The 20,000-nt window shown below is 48.3% G+C and overlaps 2 protein-coding genes across 5 annotated transcripts in view; one reads left to right on the forward strand and one right to left on the reverse strand.

Annotated features, from left to right (window-relative positions):
* The window catches only part of tchp (trichoplein, keratin filament binding), a 7,318-nt gene extending 5,600 nt beyond the window's left edge, over window positions 1-1,718 (forward strand). The window contains 4 exon segments of the mRNA XM_084468642.1: window positions 327-408; window positions 571-756; window positions 1,271-1,414; window positions 1,585-1,718. Coding sequence (XP_084324768.1) covers window positions 327-408; window positions 571-756; window positions 1,271-1,414; window positions 1,585-1,617 — 445 coding nt within the window. The 3' untranslated portion in view covers window positions 1,618-1,718.
* A 1,097-nt stretch (window positions 1,719-2,815) lies between these two features.
* git2a (G protein-coupled receptor kinase interacting ArfGAP 2a) overlaps window positions 2,816-20,000 on the reverse strand; it is a 23,281-nt gene continuing 6,096 nt past the window's right edge. Inside the window, exons 7-21 of one of the 4 annotated variants that reach the window (XM_084468639.1) lie at window positions 19,799-19,893; window positions 18,055-18,100; window positions 17,499-17,550; window positions 17,322-17,394; window positions 16,924-17,021; window positions 16,095-16,206; window positions 15,174-15,313; window positions 14,568-14,717; window positions 12,198-12,476; window positions 9,284-9,373; window positions 7,358-7,440; window positions 6,505-6,705; window positions 4,132-4,269; window positions 3,517-3,580; window positions 2,816-3,038 (exon numbers count right to left, since the gene is read on the reverse strand). In XM_084468639.1, the coding sequence (XP_084324765.1) occupies window positions 2,817-3,038; window positions 3,517-3,580; window positions 4,132-4,269; window positions 6,505-6,705; window positions 7,358-7,440; window positions 9,284-9,373; window positions 12,198-12,476; window positions 14,568-14,717; window positions 15,174-15,313; window positions 16,095-16,206; window positions 16,924-17,021; window positions 17,322-17,394; window positions 17,499-17,550; window positions 18,055-18,100; window positions 19,799-19,893 (1,843 nt within the window). In that variant the 3' untranslated portion in view covers window position 2,816. Of the gene's footprint in view, window positions 3,039-3,516; window positions 3,581-4,131; window positions 4,270-6,504; window positions 6,709-7,357; window positions 7,441-9,283; window positions 9,374-12,197; window positions 12,477-14,567; window positions 14,718-15,173; window positions 15,314-16,094; window positions 16,207-16,923; window positions 17,022-17,321; window positions 17,395-17,498; window positions 17,551-18,054; window positions 18,101-19,798; window positions 19,894-20,000 lie in introns of all 4 variants that reach the window. The other 3 variants (XM_084468638.1, XM_084468640.1, XM_084468641.1) reach the window with 3 other exon arrangements.

The following is a 20,000-nucleotide window of genomic DNA, read 5'->3' on the forward strand; positions in this document are numbered from 1 at the left end:
GACATTACATTATGTACAGGTGGGTCACGTATCACTGTGGGATTACATTACATTATGTACGGGTTAGTTACATATTACATTATCTACAGGTGAGTTACATATCACTGTGGGATTACATTACATTATCTACGGGTTAGTTACATATTACTGTTAGGATTACATTACATTATGTACAGGTGAGTTACATATTACATTATCTACAGGTTAGTTACATATTACTGTTAGGATTACATTATCTACAGTTACATATTACTGTTAGGATTACATTATCTACAGTTCCATATTACTGTTGGTGTGTGTGGATCCCTCTGTCCGTCTTCATGCAGAGAGGAGGCCCAGAGCGTCTGGGAGAGACGTGAGGCCGAGTGGGAGAAGGAGAGGAAAGCTCGGGAGAGACTCATGCGCGAGGTGAACTTATTTATACTACATAAAATATCCTCTTTGTAATATCCTGTACAGTTTTACAGGTTTATTTTACATCTTGTATTTCTGCACCTATAAAACAAACCCTTGTGTGTGACAGTCGGCCCGCCAATTGAACCCTCTCTGGTCCCTGATTGGCTGTGGAAGGTTCTGGAGGGGAGGCGGCAGCAGATCGAGGCCAAGATGCGCGGTAACCGCGAGGAGCAGGAGGAGTCTCTGCGCCGGAGGGAGGAGCTGCTGCAGGAGCTGGAGGCGGAGAGGGAGACCCGACGGCAGGAGAAGGAGCTCCAGGAGGAGCAGAGGGGCGCACACCTGCAGGAGCTGGACGCACAGGTGGGTGGACGGACTCCAGACTCCTAGCCCCACCGTGACCTCGCGTCACCAGGTCACCGTGTTGACATTTATTTATGCATTTGTACAGGCCTGGGCAGTAAAACAATAAATGATTGTATCGTGATAGACTTCTGATCAATATCAATATCAATATAAAACATGTTCAATATATATATCGCTATCCAAGAGACTGGACCACCGAATCTAGCAGCTTTACACAAACACGGCTCCATACTTATTTATAATATTTGAGTGTTTTTCATTGTTGTATTTATCAATGAAGGTCATATTGAGTGTTAAACAGAAGTGTCCTAGTCTTTTTAGGTCATTAAAATGATCAATAGTTATCGATATCGATCAATATGATCAAGTTATATCGCGATATGTCTTTCAGCCATATTGCCCACTACATGCATATTGACATTTGTTCTACTGTCCTGCACTTACTGCTGTGGCATCCAATTGGAGTTTGTGTTAATGGGTGGGTGTGTGCGTGTGCGCGTGCGTGTGTTAGGTGGAGGAACAACGGCGATGCCAGTCGGAGGAGGAGCGGCGCAGGACGGCGGAGGAAGAGGGGGAGCGGGAGGCTCTTCGTGTCCAGGATGACGAGTTGAGACGGGAGACGGAGAGGATGAGCAGGATGGGCTTCCGGGAGAAGGTACGTGACACAGCCATGTTTACATGCCAGGCGTTAACATGGGGCAACGACCAAGCGATACACGTTGTACCCATTCTGAAACAGGAACTTGCATCGATGTGTTTCACAGTAGATGACGCAGATTCTTCAGTTTGATTCCCCTCGACTATATTTTGGTTCTTCTTCTCCAGATTCACAGCAGACCTCGATCTGCGTGGACATGACGGATCTCCAAGACTGACGTCCATGCACGATGGAGAACCACTTCTGCTCAATCCTGATTATAGTTTTGGATTCAAGCAGAGCAGACAACCATACGTCCTTTAAAGCAAAACCAATAGCCGTTTTAAATTATAAATTAAGTTTATTTAGAAAATATTTTCCTCTGCCGTACTTTAGCTGCATTAAATACATCTCTGGACTAAAGTACAGAGAAGGTCTTTTCTTCATCACATTTACAATTTAAACAACCCCCAGTTATACAAGTAATTGATTTTATATCCCATAACGTTGCACATTAAATACAAATCTGTTAGCCACAGAACGGAGCACGACACACTTAAATAATTTCTAAATATGTTGATGCAAAACCAACACTGCTATAACACACGAGACCACAACATTACAGTGCAGTGTCACAAACGATAAAGCCCAACACAGCTAAAGAACATTGCAGTCGCCGGCCAACGACAGACTATGGCTCTTTCCATCCGTCATGTGCACTAATGAGCAACTGAAACATGCGATGACCATGCGGAAGTAGCTGCACTGAGTGCGTTGTAGACACTGTTGTGGCGGAGGGCAGTTGGTTCCGCTGGCCTTGGGTCCAGAGAGAGCTTCCTAACACTTGATGGCAGAATCGGGAGCGACCGGTTTCACTGTGGAACGTCCTCAACCTCCGAGAGTGTTGGGAGTGTGACCACAACGGGTTCGCTGGGCTTCCCGGTAAACGTATTTGTTATTTTTGTCCTGCGTAATCCATGTGAATACTGTGTAACTGAGTATGTACATTACGGATTGATTAAATGTTATATGAAAAAAAAAAGTATAAAATGTGCATTCAAATTCCTGTATAACGGTTTCTTGAGCGTAGTTGGAAGGCTGCTGTAAACAAACACCTTTACCTAAACTAAAGGAAGGCTGCTTTTACCACCTGAGGAGAGCAACTCAAAAGCACCTCACATGGAAACAAAGTGGTTGTCCTCTGGCTTATCAACGACATTCAGACTTGTTCCGATTTTGGCATTAAATGTGAATCTACGGTCGATTCATAATCTTCCAATTGTAAACAAAACAAAACATGCATATACCACCAAATGAATCCGTACAAAAAAAAAAGAAAATATTTCCCCTTTTTTAAAAAAATACATTAAAAACTGAGATGCTGTTGGCAGCCTGTAAGAGCAGAGCAGAGCAGCTCCTCCTAGACGTTGTTCTCCTTGGTGGTGATGGTGACCAGCTGCTTGGCTGCCTTGGCGATGTCGTACGCACACTGGATGACCTGCTGGGTGACCAGCTGCATGTCCTGCCCCGGGGGGCCGCCGCCGCCCTCGGGGGGGCCCGCCTTGCGGCATTCCCCCTGCAGACGGCAGGCGCTGGAGGTCAGCAGGCGCAGCGGGGCCCTGACTATCTCCGAGCGGGGCTTCTGGGCGGAGGGGGGGGGGGGGGGGGAGACCGGTTCAAACAGGAGGCTGGAGGGGCTACTGAAGGCTTTCTAAACTGCTTAAATAAAGCATATTATTGTGCATGCAATACAGTTTGACGACTCTGATAACGATTATATTGTCACCTTATTATCCACGCTTTTATGTTTATAGTGTTTACTACAACCAAGATACACACGGGAACTATCTCTTTAGTTCTCTTCTCATTTCTTAATTTAAGGGTTCAACTAAACGCTGTCTAAATTGGCTTCTTGTCATAATTACTTTTAATAAAGCATATTATTGTGCAAACAATACCGTTAATGATTATATTGTTACCTTATTATCCATGCTTTTATATTTATAGTTTCCCCTTGGGGAAGTGGCTATCTTAAGTGTTCTTCCCATTTTGTTTATGGCACTGAAGTGATAACAATCTGTTCATTCTTGATGCCCTGATGCTCGTCAGCCGCGCCCTACCTTGGGGAAGAGGGCGGCCATCTCTGTCACAGCCACATGGATCCTTTCTGAGCAGGGCACGAAGCTGGGGAGAGGAGAGGGCCGTCAGTTACACACTCCTGCTTGAAAAAATCTATCTTCTTTGTGCTGACACAGAGTTCTCTTGTTAATCGGGCAAACAAATGGACCAAACAAGCACCAGTTAAAACAAACACTTCTACCCTTTAGAACACTCCATGCGCACTAGGTGAGCTGCAGCTGAACAGAGTCGAGTGTATTTACAGGCTGCCAAACAACATCCATAGTGGACTCTTCAGCAAGCTCTGCAAATGAACCCAAGCGTGGGACATTTGCAATTACAGTCGTCAGTAAGAAAACCAAAAATCGAAAATGAAATGGTCAAACAAGTATGGAACGGAATGCTTCACACCACACACACACACACACACACACACACACACACACACACGGGTTCCAAGGCAACATGCAGCAAACCCCCCGCGGTAGAGAACAGGTCCAGCCCGTCATTCATCGGAGGAGAGGGAGAGGAGGAGGAGTGTGAGACAGGGAGTGCGTGGTCGGGCCGGCGAGAGAGGAGAGACTGTGCCTGGGAGGCAGGGACAGAGGCCAGAGTACCAGGAGGCGGGGTCGGGGGAACGCAGGCTGATTGGCTGCTGCTGCAGGGAGGGCGGGGCCTTGTCGGCCCAGGGCACCAGGGTGCTGAAGCAGCCGAGGCTGTGCCTCAGGCGCCGCGCGCCGTCACGCTCAGACGGTCTGCGCTCACCACACACACACAACACAACACAACACACACAACACAACAACACAACACAACACAACACAACACAACACAACACACACAACACAACACAACACAACACAACACAACACAACACGGTACAGGGACGACCATGAAGGACACAACACAACACAACAACACAACACAACACAACACAACACAACGTACAGGGACGACCATGAAGGACACAACACAACACAACACAACACAACACAACACAACACAACGTACAGGGACGACCATGAAGGACACAACACAACACAACACAACAACACAACACAACCCGGTACAGGGACGACCATGAAGGACACAACACAACACAACACAACACAACACAACACAACACCCGGTACAGGGACGACCATGAAGGACACAACACAACACAACACAACACAACACAACACAACACAACCATGAAGGACACAACACAACACAACACAACACAACACCCGGTACAGGGACGACCATGAAGGACACAACACAACACAACACAACACAACACAACACAACACAACACAACACAACACAACACCCGGTACAGGGACGACCATGAAGGACACAACACAACACAACACAACACAACACAACACAACACAACACAACCATGAAGGACACAACACAACACAACACAACACAACACAACACCCGGTACAGGGACGACCATGAAGGACACAACACAACACAACACAACACAACACAACACAACACAACACAACACCCGGTACAGGGACGACCATGAAGGACACAACACAACACAACACAACACAACACAACACAACACAACACAACACAACGTACAGGGACGACCATGAAGGACACAACACAACACAACACAACACAACACAACACCCGGTACAGGGACGACCATGAAGGACACAACACAACACAACACAACACAACACAACACAACACCCGGTACAGGGACGACCATGAAGGACACAACACAACACAACACAACACAACACAACACAACACAACGTACAGGGACGACCATGAAGGACACAACACAACACAACACAACACAACACAACACCCGGTACAGGGACGACCATGAAGGACACAACACACACAACACAACACAACACAACACAACGTACAGGGACGACCATGAAGGACACAACACACACAACACAACACAACACAACACAACACAACACAACACCCGGTACAGGGACGACCATGAAGGACACAACACAACACAACACAACACAATACAACACAACACAACACAACACAACACAACGTACAGGGACGACCATGAAGGACACAACACAACACAACACAACACAACACAACACAACGTACAGGGACGACCATGAAGGACACAACACAACACAACACAACACAACACAACACCCGGTACAGGGACGACCATGAAGGACACAACACAACACAACACAACACAACACAACACAACACCCGGTACAGGGACGACACGACACAACACAACACAACACAACACAACACGGTACAGGGACGACCATGAAGGACACAACACAACACAACACAACACAACACAACACAACACAACACAACCATGAAGGACACAACACAACACAACACAACACAACACCCGGTACAGGGACGACCATGAAGGACACAACACACACAACACAACACAACACAACACAACACCCGGTACAGGGACGACCATGAAGGACACAACACACACAACACAACACAACACAACACAACACGGTACAGGGACGACCATGAAGGACACAACACAACACAACACAACACAACACAACACAACACGGTACAGGGACGACCATGAAGGACACAACACAACACAACACAACACAACACAACACAACACGGTACAGGGACGACCATGAAGGACACAACACAACACAACACAACACAACACAACACAACACAACACAACACAACACAACACGGTACAGGGACGACCATGAAGGACACAACACAACACAACACAACACAACACAACACAACACAACACGGTACAGGGACGACCATGAAGGACACAACACAACACAACACAACACAACACAACCATGAAGGACACAACCACAGGACGTCATGGAGGGTGGGAGGAGGATGTGGGGGTAAAAATAAAAACAGCAAAACTAATAGCCATGGAGGAGCAAGATGATGATGGTGTGTGTGTGTGTGTGTGTGTGTGTGTGTGTGTGTGTGTGTGTGCGTGTGCGTGTGTGTGTGTGTGTGTGCGTGTGTGTCCTGACCTGTGGTGCTTGTTGTCCTGTGCGGCCCTCAGCAGTTCCTGGATGTTCTTGGTGATCTGCTCCGTCTTGCGGATGACGTCCTCGGTGCTGGGCAGGCCCGGGTCCGGCCCGGGCTCCGGGGGGGTGTCCAGCTCCGGGATGGAGGAGGCCTCCCCCGGACGCCCCCCGCCCCCGCTCCTCAGCCGCCCCCTCCGGCTCAGACTGCTGCGCCGGGTGGAACGAGGAGGGAGCAGAGCACAGCGTTGTGTAGCGGACAGTCTCCAGGGTACCCCCGGCCCTGATCCCGGGGGTTGAACCCTGGAGACTGTCCGGTACACAGCGTTGTGTAGCGGACAGTCTCCGGGGTACCCCCGGCCCTGATCCCGGGGGTTGAACCCTGGAGACTGTCCGGTACACAGCGTTGTGTAGCGGACAGTCTCCGGGGTACCCCCGGCCCTGATCCCGGGGGTTGAACCCTGGAGGACTCGCGGCGGGAGAGGGATCAGAGCAGCACCGCCCCGCTCTACTCTGGGACTTCAAACCTCAGTACAGCGCAGATATAAAGGTCTGGTAAATAAAGGTCTGATGGTTCTAGCAAGACAGTGTTTTAATATTTGTTGTTGAGTTAAGAAACGTTCTCTATGATTGAGGGGAAGAGGGGAGCACCGCATTCTGGGAAATACAGATTTTTTTTTTTATCCTTTCCCGATGCCCTGCAATTTAAAAAACGATAAATAAAATCCACAATAAAAGTAGAAGAATAAGGGGTTCAGAAAAACAGTGTAGACGGGGACATGCTGCCTGATTCCATCATCACGTTCAGTTTATACGGATACACATGAATGAGAAGATTTGGTTTGGGTCGAAGCTTTACCCTGATTCGTCCACGTCGGAGCCGTTGAAAGCGTTGTCATAGTCACCGTCTGGCATGCTGCCCAGCTTCTCCATCTTGGAGGCCTAGACACCAGCAGGGGATGGTCACAACATCACTAGGTCACAACATCACTAGGGCTGGACGGGTCATAACTAACATCACTAGGTCTGGAGGGGTCAGAACATCACTAGGTCAGAACATCACTAGGTCTAGTTATCAACACAAACATAGTGTGAAAGCATTACATTGTCCAGCAGTCGGAAACCATTCAGTGTAATGTAATGGATGAATGTATGTATGATCAGTGTATTTTCACCTTACAATATACACATAAAAGCCAAAGCACTGCAGAGCAAGACTCCTTATCTGCCAGGAATACAGCCAGGAAGCCAAAAAAAACATAATTACAAAGCATCATTGAATATTAGAACGGTTAGGTGAAGAATTGCATGTCATTATTGTAAAAATCCATAAATGAATGAATTTATTTCAGATGAATAAAGCATCTTATTACTATAGTCTACATATATCACCTGTTTCCATGGTTTATATTGTTAGAGCTCCAGATAGTATCGTTTCTTAACCAGGCATGAACAATGAGGACGGAGGTCTTTGCCAAACTACCTGTGTAGCCTAGTGGGAGAGGAGCTGCAGCTCTGAACGTGTTCAGACTGAGACAAGCATCTCACCAGAGGGCGGGGTGACCGTCCCAGCAGCAGGGCAAGCGTGCATGCACGAACAGAGCCCCCCCACTGTCTACTTACCCTGTCCAGACATGGCTTAGCATCTCTCACATACTCCTAGAGCTCGTACGCAGAGCAAGATGCACTGCTGCACAGCCTCACACCACAAGACACACAGTTAGGGGGTGAGGGAGAGGAGGCGGGTTGCAAAGGGCTCAAGGAGAAGAGCACTGCGATATAAATAATCAGAATCCACTGGTCACTGCAGTGACAGAACAGGTCAACGCTGTCATAGTGCTGCATGTTACCAATGAACTTAATGATGAAAATAATACTGATTGTGCACAAAGCTCTACCTGCAAGTCTATGTTAGGAGGGCCTGCAGCTCTATGTTAGGAGGGCCTACAGCTCTACATTAGGAAGGCCTGCAGCTCTATGTTAGGAGGGCCTGCAGCTCTATGTTAGGAGGGCCTGCAGCTCTACATTAGGAGGGCCTACAGCTCTACATTAGGAGGGCCTGCAGCTCTGTTAGGAGGGCCTGCAGCTCTACATTAGGAGGGCCTGCAGCTCTATGTTAGGAGGGCCTGCAGCTCTACATTAGGAGGGCCTGCAGCTCTACATTAGGAGGGCCTGCAGCTATACGTTAGGAGGGCCTGCAGCTCTACGTTAGGAGGGCCTGCAGCTCTACATTAGGAGGGCCTGCAGCTCTATGTTAGGAGGGCCTGCAGCTCTATGTTAGGAGGGCCTACAGCTCTATGTTAGGAGGGCCTACAGCTCTATGTTAGGAGGGCCTGCAGCTCTACATTAGGAGGGCCTGCATCTCTACATTAGGTGGGCCTACAGCTCTATGTTAGGAGGGCCTACAGCTCTACATTAGGAGGGCCTGCAGCTCTACGTTAGGAGGGCCTGCAGCTCTACGTTGGGAGGGCCTGCAGCTCTACGTTGGGAGGGCCTACAGCTCTATGTTAGGAGGGCCTGCAGCTCTATGTTAGAAGGGCCTGCAGCTCTATGTTAGGAGGGCCTACAGCTCTATGTTAGAAGGGCCTGCAGCTCTACGTTGGGAGGGCCTACAGCTCTATGTTAGAAGGGCCTGCAGCTCTACGTTGGGAGGGCCTACAGCTCTATGTTAGGAGGGCATGCAGAACTGCGTTTGGAGGGCCTGCAGCTCTATGTTAGGAGGGCCTGCAGCTCTACGTTGGGAGGGCCTTCAGCGATGCTCTGGCCAGGTGAGGAGCTACTTCACCTGTGGAGCTCCTTCGTCCTTAGACCAAGACAAGGTGGATGGAAATGAGGGGAGGGATGAAGAGGAGGTCACAAAAGCGCCCCTCTGCGTCTAAACAAAGGGGATTCCGGATTTCAAACCAAACGGATCATTCACGACAAAATACAAAAAGGAACAATGAGAAGCTTCCATTGGTTATTGTTGAAAAATGAATGAACATGTTTGTGGCATGGTTGTTGATACTAAAAACTTTTATTAACATGCAGGTTACTTGAACATAATCCGTAGCCCTCTGCTCCCAATACAGTTTTTTAGGATGCTTGGCTCGTCGTTGGCTCATGTTGCTTGAATAAATGCTTAGACAGCCGTCTGTCACAAAAAGATATGGTACGGGTAAATGTGTGAGAATGAGGTATAAACAGTAGAAACGAGGCAGACAGCAAACAGCACCACGGGTCCGGTCCGGAGAGCCTAGCTGATGTCGCTTACGTCTCAAACAGGGATTGCAATAACTTGTGTGTGTTCCCTGGCTCTGATGCTGTTGGTGAGCAGCAGATCCACGTCTGCTCTCCCATACATACAGGTGACCATCACTACACAGACAGTAGGAACTATGAGACTATGAGAGTATGAAGGGAAGGTTTGCACAGCGGCTCTTTGGATGTTGACCACTAGAGACGATGAGGGTGTAGAGCTAGCTAGAGGAAGGTTAAGTTAAGGTAAGTGTAAGTGTAAGTGTGGCTGTATTTCCATGGGACTGAGTGAACCTGTGGTAACCAGAAGGTGGTCGAAACTAAATTAGACCATTCTTTATCAGTTGCCAAAGTTCATTGCATCACCCTTACTGCTATGCTTGAATTATGTACGATGCAATTAAACCACACATTCTTATGGTTAAAATTAAAAATAAAAAAAAACCAAGAGCAATTTAAGTTCATTGCCCCTGTATATTTCTTTACAAAATAAAAAAAACATGCCTGTAAATATACAGTATATACATAAGAAATTGTACTTGTATAAAATAAATGGATTAAAAGAAAGATAATAATGGAATGAAATGATCTTGACAAAATAGGACAGTACTTTAATGGTGTTTTCATTGTTTAAACCACGTGCAGTAGAGTAACACACAGACAGACCTCCAGGGTGTCCCGGGGGATCACGTTGGGACCCGGCAGACTGGCAGGTAGACACATGTTTGACGCAGAGGGCAGGGCGGTCCTAAATGAGTAATGTTCAACTGGAGAAAAGGGGATTGGTAGCTGCTTTATATGCAACTCCCCAGCACTCGGCACACCATCAAACGCGTTGCCACCGAGGTATGACAGGAAGTGGGTCAAATTATCTATTTGCCTTTAAAGTGGCAATCACAAAGATCTGTTTCGCAGCCTTTGGCAGCACCTATGTGCGAAATAAAACTGTAAACATGGTGGTGGCTCCGCCATGCCCTCTCTTGTGGAACCGACACTGATAGGGGATGGAAAACGCCTAACTAACTTTACCCTGCTTGTGATTTGAATGTATTGCAAGAATGTCGCCACCGGCACCAAGTTGCTAACATCACCCGATTCCAATTGTGTATCCTCATTCGGTGATAGTGACTTAATTGAGATTGATTTAAATTCTCTCCCCTGAACAAAAATACTTGATTTGAGTGCCCTTAGCTGCAAGTCAGCTACCAAGTTGGCTAGCGTTCAAGGGTTGATTCTAAGGGAAAAACAGCACTCCCCCTTAAGCTCCCTTAAGTATTGGGACAGCCTACCCCTTCGCGGGAACGCTCAAATCTAGGGGAAGGGGGAGCATTGTGACAGGGCCTAAGTGTATTGCGTTAGCTCTGACTTCCCATTCTGGCGGTGGGTTAGTGGGTAATGAAAACGTGTCACTTACTGGGAGCTGCTGGAGATTCTTCCAGAACATCCAGAACATTGACCCACCGCGTTACACCATGGTGACTTAACACACATTTATTTACTTGAAAACCTAGAGATTATTACCTAAAGTAATAATAGTACGGTCCCTTCAAATATATCCTAAAAAGACGTTTGGGGTGTCATTTGAAGAAAAGCAAACCCTTTCGTTGTTATTTCTTTGTAATTGTGTGATTATAAAGCCATAAGGTTTCCACCGGGAGCTAGAAGAGAGAGGCTGAGAGGAAGACCCCCCCCGTGAATGGAGAGGTCAACACAGTCCGGTCTCGTGCTTATTCCCATGATGCATTGCTGTCCCACGATCCTTACCCAGACCATAACCACAGTGTAACCACAGTGTAACCATAGTTACACAAATCAGACTTTAAATGAATGTGATGAAGTCTGATGGTAGACAAGCTTAAATCTCAGCAAACGGGGCATTTCCCTGTCTTTCACTATACATTCGTTTCGACCAATCACATTGCTGGAGGCAGTGATCTGTAAGAGCTTCATCGGCTGACAGCAAACACAAACTCAGCCGGCACAAGGAAATTGTTCCCAATGAGAAGACGCAAACGCTCTGTTCAGACACCAATGTTATTGGAAAAGGTGTCTAGAAAACGTCTCAAATCAACACCATGGAGAAAATGTAGAAAATCTGTAGTAAATCTTTCAGAAAGCTTGATCCACTTATAGGATCAAAACTGGAAACAAGACGAAACTCCGCCCCTTACCGTTTTTGATTTCCTGTGCCGTCACCCCCAGACACAACAAGACTGCCGGATCAGAGATCTTACTTAGAACTTAGAACTTATAACCTAAACGTAACCTTCTTATATTTTAACTACATGAAAGCAAGTCTTTTTTAAACTGACATGGGAGGAACCACCAGAAACGACCGTATAGCTGCACTGCAGTAGGGGGGGAGGAGGAGATGATGGCGGTAGTAGAGGGGGGGGGGGGGGGGGTGGGAGGGAGAAGGAGGCAGGCGTGCGGGGGGGGGGGGAGGGGGGGGTCTTACTTACATGAGGTGGGAAGGGAGTCAGGGAGGGGTGAGGCTCCTCTGGGTAGGGACACTCCCCCTTGGAGAGGTAGGGTTTTAGGGCCGAGCCGGTCTCGTACATGGACATGGGCCTGCTGCTGCTGAGGCCGCCGCTGCTGCTGCTGACCCGGGCCGACTGCCGGCGCCTGGGGCCCGAGGAGGGGCCCGAGTGGGGGGGGTCGGGCTGGTCGGCAGGGGCCTGATAGAGACCGGCCGGGCCCTGACGCCTCAGCGAAGAGTTCTCGCTTTGCAGAGATTGCAGCTGAAAAGAGACGGGAGGAGGGGGAGGGGGGAGGAGGGAGGAGGAGGAGGAGGAGGAGGGGGGAGGGGGAGGAGGGAGGAGGGGGGGGGAGGAGGGGGAGGAGGAGGAGGGGGGGGAGGAGGGGGGAGGAGGAGTCAAGCCGTTGAGAAGAGGAGCGCAGGAAAGCAAAGCCAGCTTGGAGCGGTGGAGGACTACCAGGGAAACACGTTCACCAGGTCACTGGAGGATCTGGACCCTCGACACTGAAGGTGCCAGATGATGTGTGGGATACTCTGTGACGGAGGGATCTTCTGTGATTCTTTCAGGAGACGTTTGCGCTAAAGAGTTGACCGGATACGGCTAACACAGAGCATATTAAAAATAAACCAAAGGCTGGAGCCATAATCTCCAGGACACCACCACCTGTTCACCAACACCAGTAATAACCAATGCCCATTCCGGTCGCTGCCAAGTGATTGGATTCTTGAGCCAATCATAAACAGCGAATGGAATTCCCGTGATTGGTGGAGCCCTTGAGGTTTGGCCCCTAGTATTTGTTGCGGAATAGCTCCATGCTTAGCAGGTTGGGGGAGCAAAGGTTGACGTTGCCATCACACACTGGAGAACGTCAGGTGAGGAACTACCCTGAGTTTGTGTTATTACTGGAAATGTGCCCAGTAGCTATTAGAAATGAATAAGCAGAGTATTTCTGAATACATAATTCGAACTTTCTCCAAATGAGTACTTTCATCTGCTTTGAAAAAACATGGATGGACATTATATTTTACATTTCAGTAGTCTGGGCGAATATGACTTTAGGATTAGAATCAGTAAGACTTGAGACTGAGTCCAGAGATAACACAAACTTTTGTTTCAGGGGCAGAAGTACGGTCGTAAAGGTCGTAGCGCATGCAAGCGAGGGAGAGCTGACGACAGCAACACTGGGAAACAGGAACGTCTATTGGCTCCCATTGGTGATGTCGTTTCTTGATGCTCCTTACCAATCACATCTATGGGATTTAGAATGCTATTCTAATATATACAGTATATATAAATACTAAATACACGCAGAGCCATCAAGCCATGGCTGTTCTGTTTCTGTGGTCAATACGCAAATCTGGTTAAGTTAACCCAAGTCCTTAGCTTAACAGCCAAGCTAAATAGCTAAGGACATAGGTAACCCATACCATGTTTTCAAATGGCTTCCTTGACACATTTATACTACAAGGGTCATTGGAGTTTCCATGTCTCGTTTGAGCTCGGCCTCATAACATCAAGACACTGCTGGCTAACAGTGGCGTCTCACGGTACGACTGGTCTTCAGTCATCGGGTAGGTCTAGGTCCACTACAGTAAGGCTTGTACCAACACAGAAAAAAATGGAACTGCACATTACACCAAAACAATGAAAACAGTAATGTTGTATGAAGACAGCAGAAATAATACAAATACACTAACAGAAAAAAAAAGCCTTAGACCGCCTACATTTAAATAAGGTGGCTTGAAATACATTTTACACAACTATAATAAGCAATTATACGTTAGCAAATGAAAGGGGTACACAGTTACACAGAATTTCTATCCAAACTACAAATATATACATGTATATATCCAGCGAAAAAACGTATAAGGTACATAACAAACTGTTGTATAAAACGATGTTGCAGCCAGAGCAGATCAATGGATACAAACACAGAGAAACATTGTGCACAAGCGTTCTGCAAAACAGCAGCTCAGACACACTGGGTCACTGCCTCGCACTGGGTCCTCACAACATGCATGTTAGTGACACCGGAGCACGGGGACTATTCTCTACTGCCTCTTTCAACTAAAGGAAGAGCTTATTTGGTATGATTTCTTTGGAGTGGGACATGCAGGCCGAAACAGGGAGGGGCCAGAGCGGGCGGGGGGGGGGGGTAAGAGCCCTTCCTTCCTCAACACAGGAAGAGGAAACGGAACTCTGCCGAGTGTCGTGGCCCCGCCCCTCCGTCCGACCGGCCGGCCCGCACCGCTCGGAACCAGCGGTCGCGGCGCTCCCCTGGTCCAGTGTTAGTGGTGTTACTGGTGGTTACTGGTGGAATGCCGGCGGTTACTGGTGCAGTTCAGCCGGTACCTTTTTCTGCATGAGCCGCAGCTCATCGCTCAGGTTTGTGTTGACGCGCATCAGCTGCTGGATCTTGGCCTCGGAGAGAGACAGGGCGTTCTTCACCTCCTGGAACTCCTGCATGCTGACGGGTCCGTCGGAGAGGTCAGAGTCCAGGCTCTGTTGCACAGGGGTCAAGCTCTTTAAGAAGAACACGTTCAACATGGGTGTTCAACAGCACTGCGGCGGAGTGGGACTCTTTTGGACTTTGATACAAACGTTCATCTGTACAGTGTTTCACAAGACAATGACTCCCTACTCCGTTCATTCATGCAGTTCTTCACCACAGTGCTAGTCTCAAAAGACTCCACGGAACCTCGCCCCTAGTACTGGATGACACACACACACACACACACACACACACACACACACACACACACACACACACACACACACACACACACACACACACACACACACACACACACACACACACACACACACACACACACACGGTGTCTTATATAAGTAACAATGAATTATCTTCAATTTGCATAGTGGGATTGAACAGTGTTGTTGATGTGATGGTTCCCAGGTGAGCGGGGGGGCGGGGGGGCCGGCCGGGGGAGGAGCTACCTTGGTGCGGTCGTCCTTGGCAGAGTGCTCTGCGTCCGTGTCCTCGTCGGACGCCACGCTGTCGTAGTCGGGCTGGTCGGCGTCCGGACCCTCGCTGCTGGACCCCGTCCTCACGCCCCGCATCAGCAGCTCCACGCCGCCTGCACCGCAGACAGGCCGTCAGCGGGGGGGGGGGGGGGGGGTGTGTGTGTGTGTGTGTGTGTGTGTGTGTGTGTGTGTGTGTGTGTGAGAGAGAATCTGTATGGACGTTTATTTATTTATTATTATTTTTTTTTAATTAATGTGAATATCGGGATTGTTTGCTTCCGCAAAACTGACATGTTCAGGGTGACTCAAAATAAACCTAATAGAAATGAGGCCAGTAACGTCACAGCGCCGGCGGAGTCGAACACACACACACACACACACACACACACACACACACACACACACACACACACACACACACACACACACACACACACACACACACACACACACACACACACACACACACACACACACACACGACGACAGCCGGCTCGGGAGCAGTCAGGGGGAGCAGTGAGGAGGAGCAGTCAGGAGGAGCAGTCAGGAGGAGCAGTCAGGAGGAGCAGTCAGGGGGAGCAGTGAGGAGGAGCAGTCAGGAGGAGCAGTCAGGAGGAGCAGTCAGGAGGAGCAGTCAGGAGGAGCAGTGAGGAGGAGCAGTCAGGAGGAGCAGTCAGGAGGAGCAGTGAGGAGGAGCAGTCAGGAGGAGCAGTCAGGTTGGATCCCCGGCTCCTCCTAGCTGAGTGTGTCGAGGTGTCCCTGAGCGAGACGCCTCCCCCTGACCGCTCACCTTGCGGTTCCACCTCGACCCGCTTCGCCTCCTGAGCTACTGCCGCCCCCCCCCCCCCCGTCGGCACCTCGGCAGCCCTCCCCCGCCCTCCCCCTCCCGCTCACCCTTTGGGCTGGCGATGGCGTTCCCCAGCTGCCTACGCTTGGCGTCGCTGAGGATGTCGATGACCAGCGTCGCAAACTCGTGAGCGTTGAAGCGGGCCAGCTTCTGCCGTCCCTGTAGGATGAGAACACAGAACATCAGCCCCACGCCCCGACACCGCCCAGCCCAGAGACCACCCACACCGCCCAGCCCAGAGACCACCCACACCGCCCAGCCCAGAGACCACCGACACCGCCCAGCCCAGAGACCACCCACACCACCATGTCGGGCTGAACCATGAATCTAAATCTAATCGCAATGTAAAAGAACGTGATATGCAAATCGCAAAAGGCTGCGATTCAATTTATTTATTTTTTAATCTTTTTTTTTTGTTGATTTGTTACCGTTACTGACTGGAGATCAGTAGGATTTATATTTATTTTAATTTTACAATTCAATAGTTAAATAAAGATGGCCTGGCCTGAAGGAAAGAGCAGTTGGTCATACTAAATAATGATTTATTATTATTTTTTTTGTGAATAATACAGAACATAAGGAATCGCATATTAAATCGCAATCGCAATATTGGTCAAAATAATCGCAATTCGATTATTTCCCCAAATCGTTCAGCCCTACCATGATGACACAGCCGCCCCATGACGAGGGGTGTGTGTGTGTGTGTGTGTGTGTGTGTGTGTGTGTGTGTGTGTGTGTGTGTGTGTGTGTGTGTGTGTGTGTGTGTGTGTGTGTGTGTGTGTGTGTGTGTGTGTGTGTGGGCGTGGCGGACAGTGGTGTGTGTGTGAGTGCAGTGCGGCGGCGGCGGCGGCGGCGGCGGCGGCGGCGGCGGCTTGCCTGGTTGCGTGTGGAGGAGTACTCGGGGTTCACCGGCAGGAAGGGCACCACGGTGGTCTCGGTCACCAGAGCGCTGTGGTTCTGCGTGGCTAACCACACTGCAGACCGTAGGGAGAGGGCACAGCGGTCAATAGCCTGTTAGCTGCTCTTTAAAATGACCTTTAGCGCTCAAGCAGCGGAGTCCATTAAGGGGTACACAGCTTCACACGCTCATTAGCTCACAAACTCAACTGACAATATTCCACTTTCACCAGTGATGGCGCTGCCCCCCCAAAGTCTGTTTAAAGCGTTTAAAACATGCCTGACATGATAACACAATAATAACTTAACTTAACTTAACTTATGAGTTAATAACACAATAATGAGATAATAAGGTCACAACAACAATAACCATTTACCTGCGTCAGTCTCTCTTCTATCCACCTCATCGTACACATCCATGGCCAACTCCTCAAATAAATGATTGCTCAGCTGGATGAAAAAGAAATCTAGTCAGGTGAGGACTTTGACATGTACATGATATCACAGATAATAGATATATAAATGTTGTTGTACAGATGGTAGATGATACGTACAGACTGCAGTTTTCTCTTGGCTGCTTTCGCCAGCTCTGATAAATCTAAACTGCTACAGAAAGGAGACAAAGTATTATCTTAAGCATAATGCAACTGGAAGGTAAGCCCAATATAATTAAAGTGTTTTTAGTTCATACTTACATGTTTCTATTCATCAAGAAAGCAATACAAAAAATATCAAACACAGGATAGGGAATTAAGGTGAGAATTGCTGACACATTCTAACTGTCTATAATAAGGCAGGGGGCAACATGTTCTCCATCAGCACAATGGCTGGTTGGCTGGTGGTTGAAGCAAATCTAAAAGCCAATTGGTGGTGCTAATTTTGTGGGCTGATTAGAATCTAAATGTCTTAATTAGCTGCGTGTTAAAACTCTGCACACTTGCGGCCTCTCTGGTCAGAGTTGCCACTTTGCATTGTTGAAACAAATAATGACAAAACAAAAACCATGCAGGCAGTAGCAACTATGTCTTCAAGCCAGGTGATTTGTTATGATTACTGATACAACTATTGCCATTGGTTGGTAAGGACCAGATTGACCAGATTTTTTCTTACCTGTCAGCCATCTGTGGAACTATGAAGTGCTGCCCATTTTTATGATCTGAGAAACAGACAACAACATGACTTAGATACCTTCAGACACTTTTCTAATTGAATAAGGAATAAATCCATACATTTCTAATTCGCAAAAAAATTATAAAAAGTGCTTTTCCCCTCCTCCTGTCACAGACAGAAGGACAGTAAATAGTGGCTCCAGCCATAAAGGTCTTCTGGTGTCTTCCATTGAGGTAGTTAGTTAACAGTTATAAGCCACTTGTCTGCCATGCACATGGATTTATGGTGTACAAGAATCTTTAAAGGGTAGGTAATCCCCAAAACAACTTTTTTTAAGTTGACAAACTTTCTGTTTTGATCTTACAAAGTGATGTTGACAAAACCAGTGTGATAAGGCAGACACGGAAATTCCCAATAAATACAAGAAGTTGGCCACTGTGGTAGTTTGCTGTGGGTACCCATGTGACGTGAAGTTGGCCACTGTGGTAGTCTGCTATGGGTACCCATGTGACGTGAAGTTGGCCACTGTGGTAGTTTGCTATGGGTACCCATGTGACGTGGGTTCGCACAACGCCCCACTCCTATGAAACCTAAAGGGTACGTTTTTCTAAACCATTTACTTTTTACAAAAACAAATTGGTGGAAGTAGAGGTGCTTGACCTGGGGGTTAGCTGCCCTTCAAAGTGGGACAGCATGTGATGTAAAGAGCAGCGATAGCAGGCCTGCCTTTGGGCCTGTCCCACTCATGCCCAACCGAGGCATTCTCTCCCCCTACATCACATCCCACACCAGAAACCTGGCAGTCATCTTTGATTCAGACTTTTGCTTTGACAAGCAAACTGCTGCTGTAGTCAAGAGCAGCTTTTACCAGCTCAGAGTCATTGTTATGATGAAACCCCGTTTATCATTTCACAATCTGAAAAATGTAATCCACGCTTTCATCACATCATGGGTACTCCCATCACTGGAACTCCCTTTACCCAGAACTCCCTCGATCACTCATCTCTCACTTCAGCTGGCCCAGAACTCAGCAGCAAGGCTGTTGACTGGTTTCAGAGAGCGGGATCATAATACCCCCATCCTAGCATCCTTCCACTGGTTGCCCATTCACCATAGAATTCTTTTTTAAGAACCTACTTATGGTTTTTAAAGCCCTAAATGGCCTGGGCCAGCCCTACATCACAGAGCTCATCCACCACCACTCAGCTCTCAGGTCCCTTAGATCATGTAGCATGGGTCTTATGCAGGTTCCACGCACTGGACTAAAACAGAGGGGTGACAGAGCTTTGGCTGTGGCCGCACCCCGCCTTTGGAACGATCTGCAGCCTTCCATCAGAGAAGCTCCTCCCATCACCAGTTTTAAATGTAGGCTCAAAACACACCTCTTCCCCCTGGTCTTTCCTCCCCTTTTATGACATGTTATTTTTATAGTTTTCATGTACTGTCCTTTTTTAAATCAACTTTGTGTGTATATACTGTAGGTATATAAAGGTGCCTGTGTTCTTTTATATGCCTTTTTTGCACCATGTATGGCACTTTGGCCAGTGAAAACTGTATTTAAACGTGCAATACATTTTACTTACTTACTTACTTTACCTCCAGTTATGAATCAAAAGGTGTCATGTGAACGCTCATCCAGCACTAGTTAGGGACTGTTCTTTCATACGGACACAGTGTGGCCCAGACTGCGTTCCTAACGTCTGGCCGAGCGGTGTGATGTTTGAACAGCGCCGTCCTGGCTCACCTGGTCTCCGTCCACACAGATAGAAGGCCAGGCGGTCGGTCAGCTCGTACTGGATCTCCACCAGCCGTTCAGACAGCTCCTGGTGGCCCGCCTCCCTGAAAACACACCCACACACTCCACAGTTCAGTGGGAGAACCGCAGCGCCTCCTCCCAGGGGCCTTGGTCCTCTAGTGCGGCCGTCTTGGTTCTCAGTGCTAGTCGG

This window comes from Micromesistius poutassou, assembly GCF_964030765.1.
Source record: "Micromesistius poutassou genome assembly, chromosome: 5".
NCBI lineage: Eukaryota > Metazoa > Chordata > Actinopteri > Gadiformes > Gadidae > Micromesistius > Micromesistius poutassou.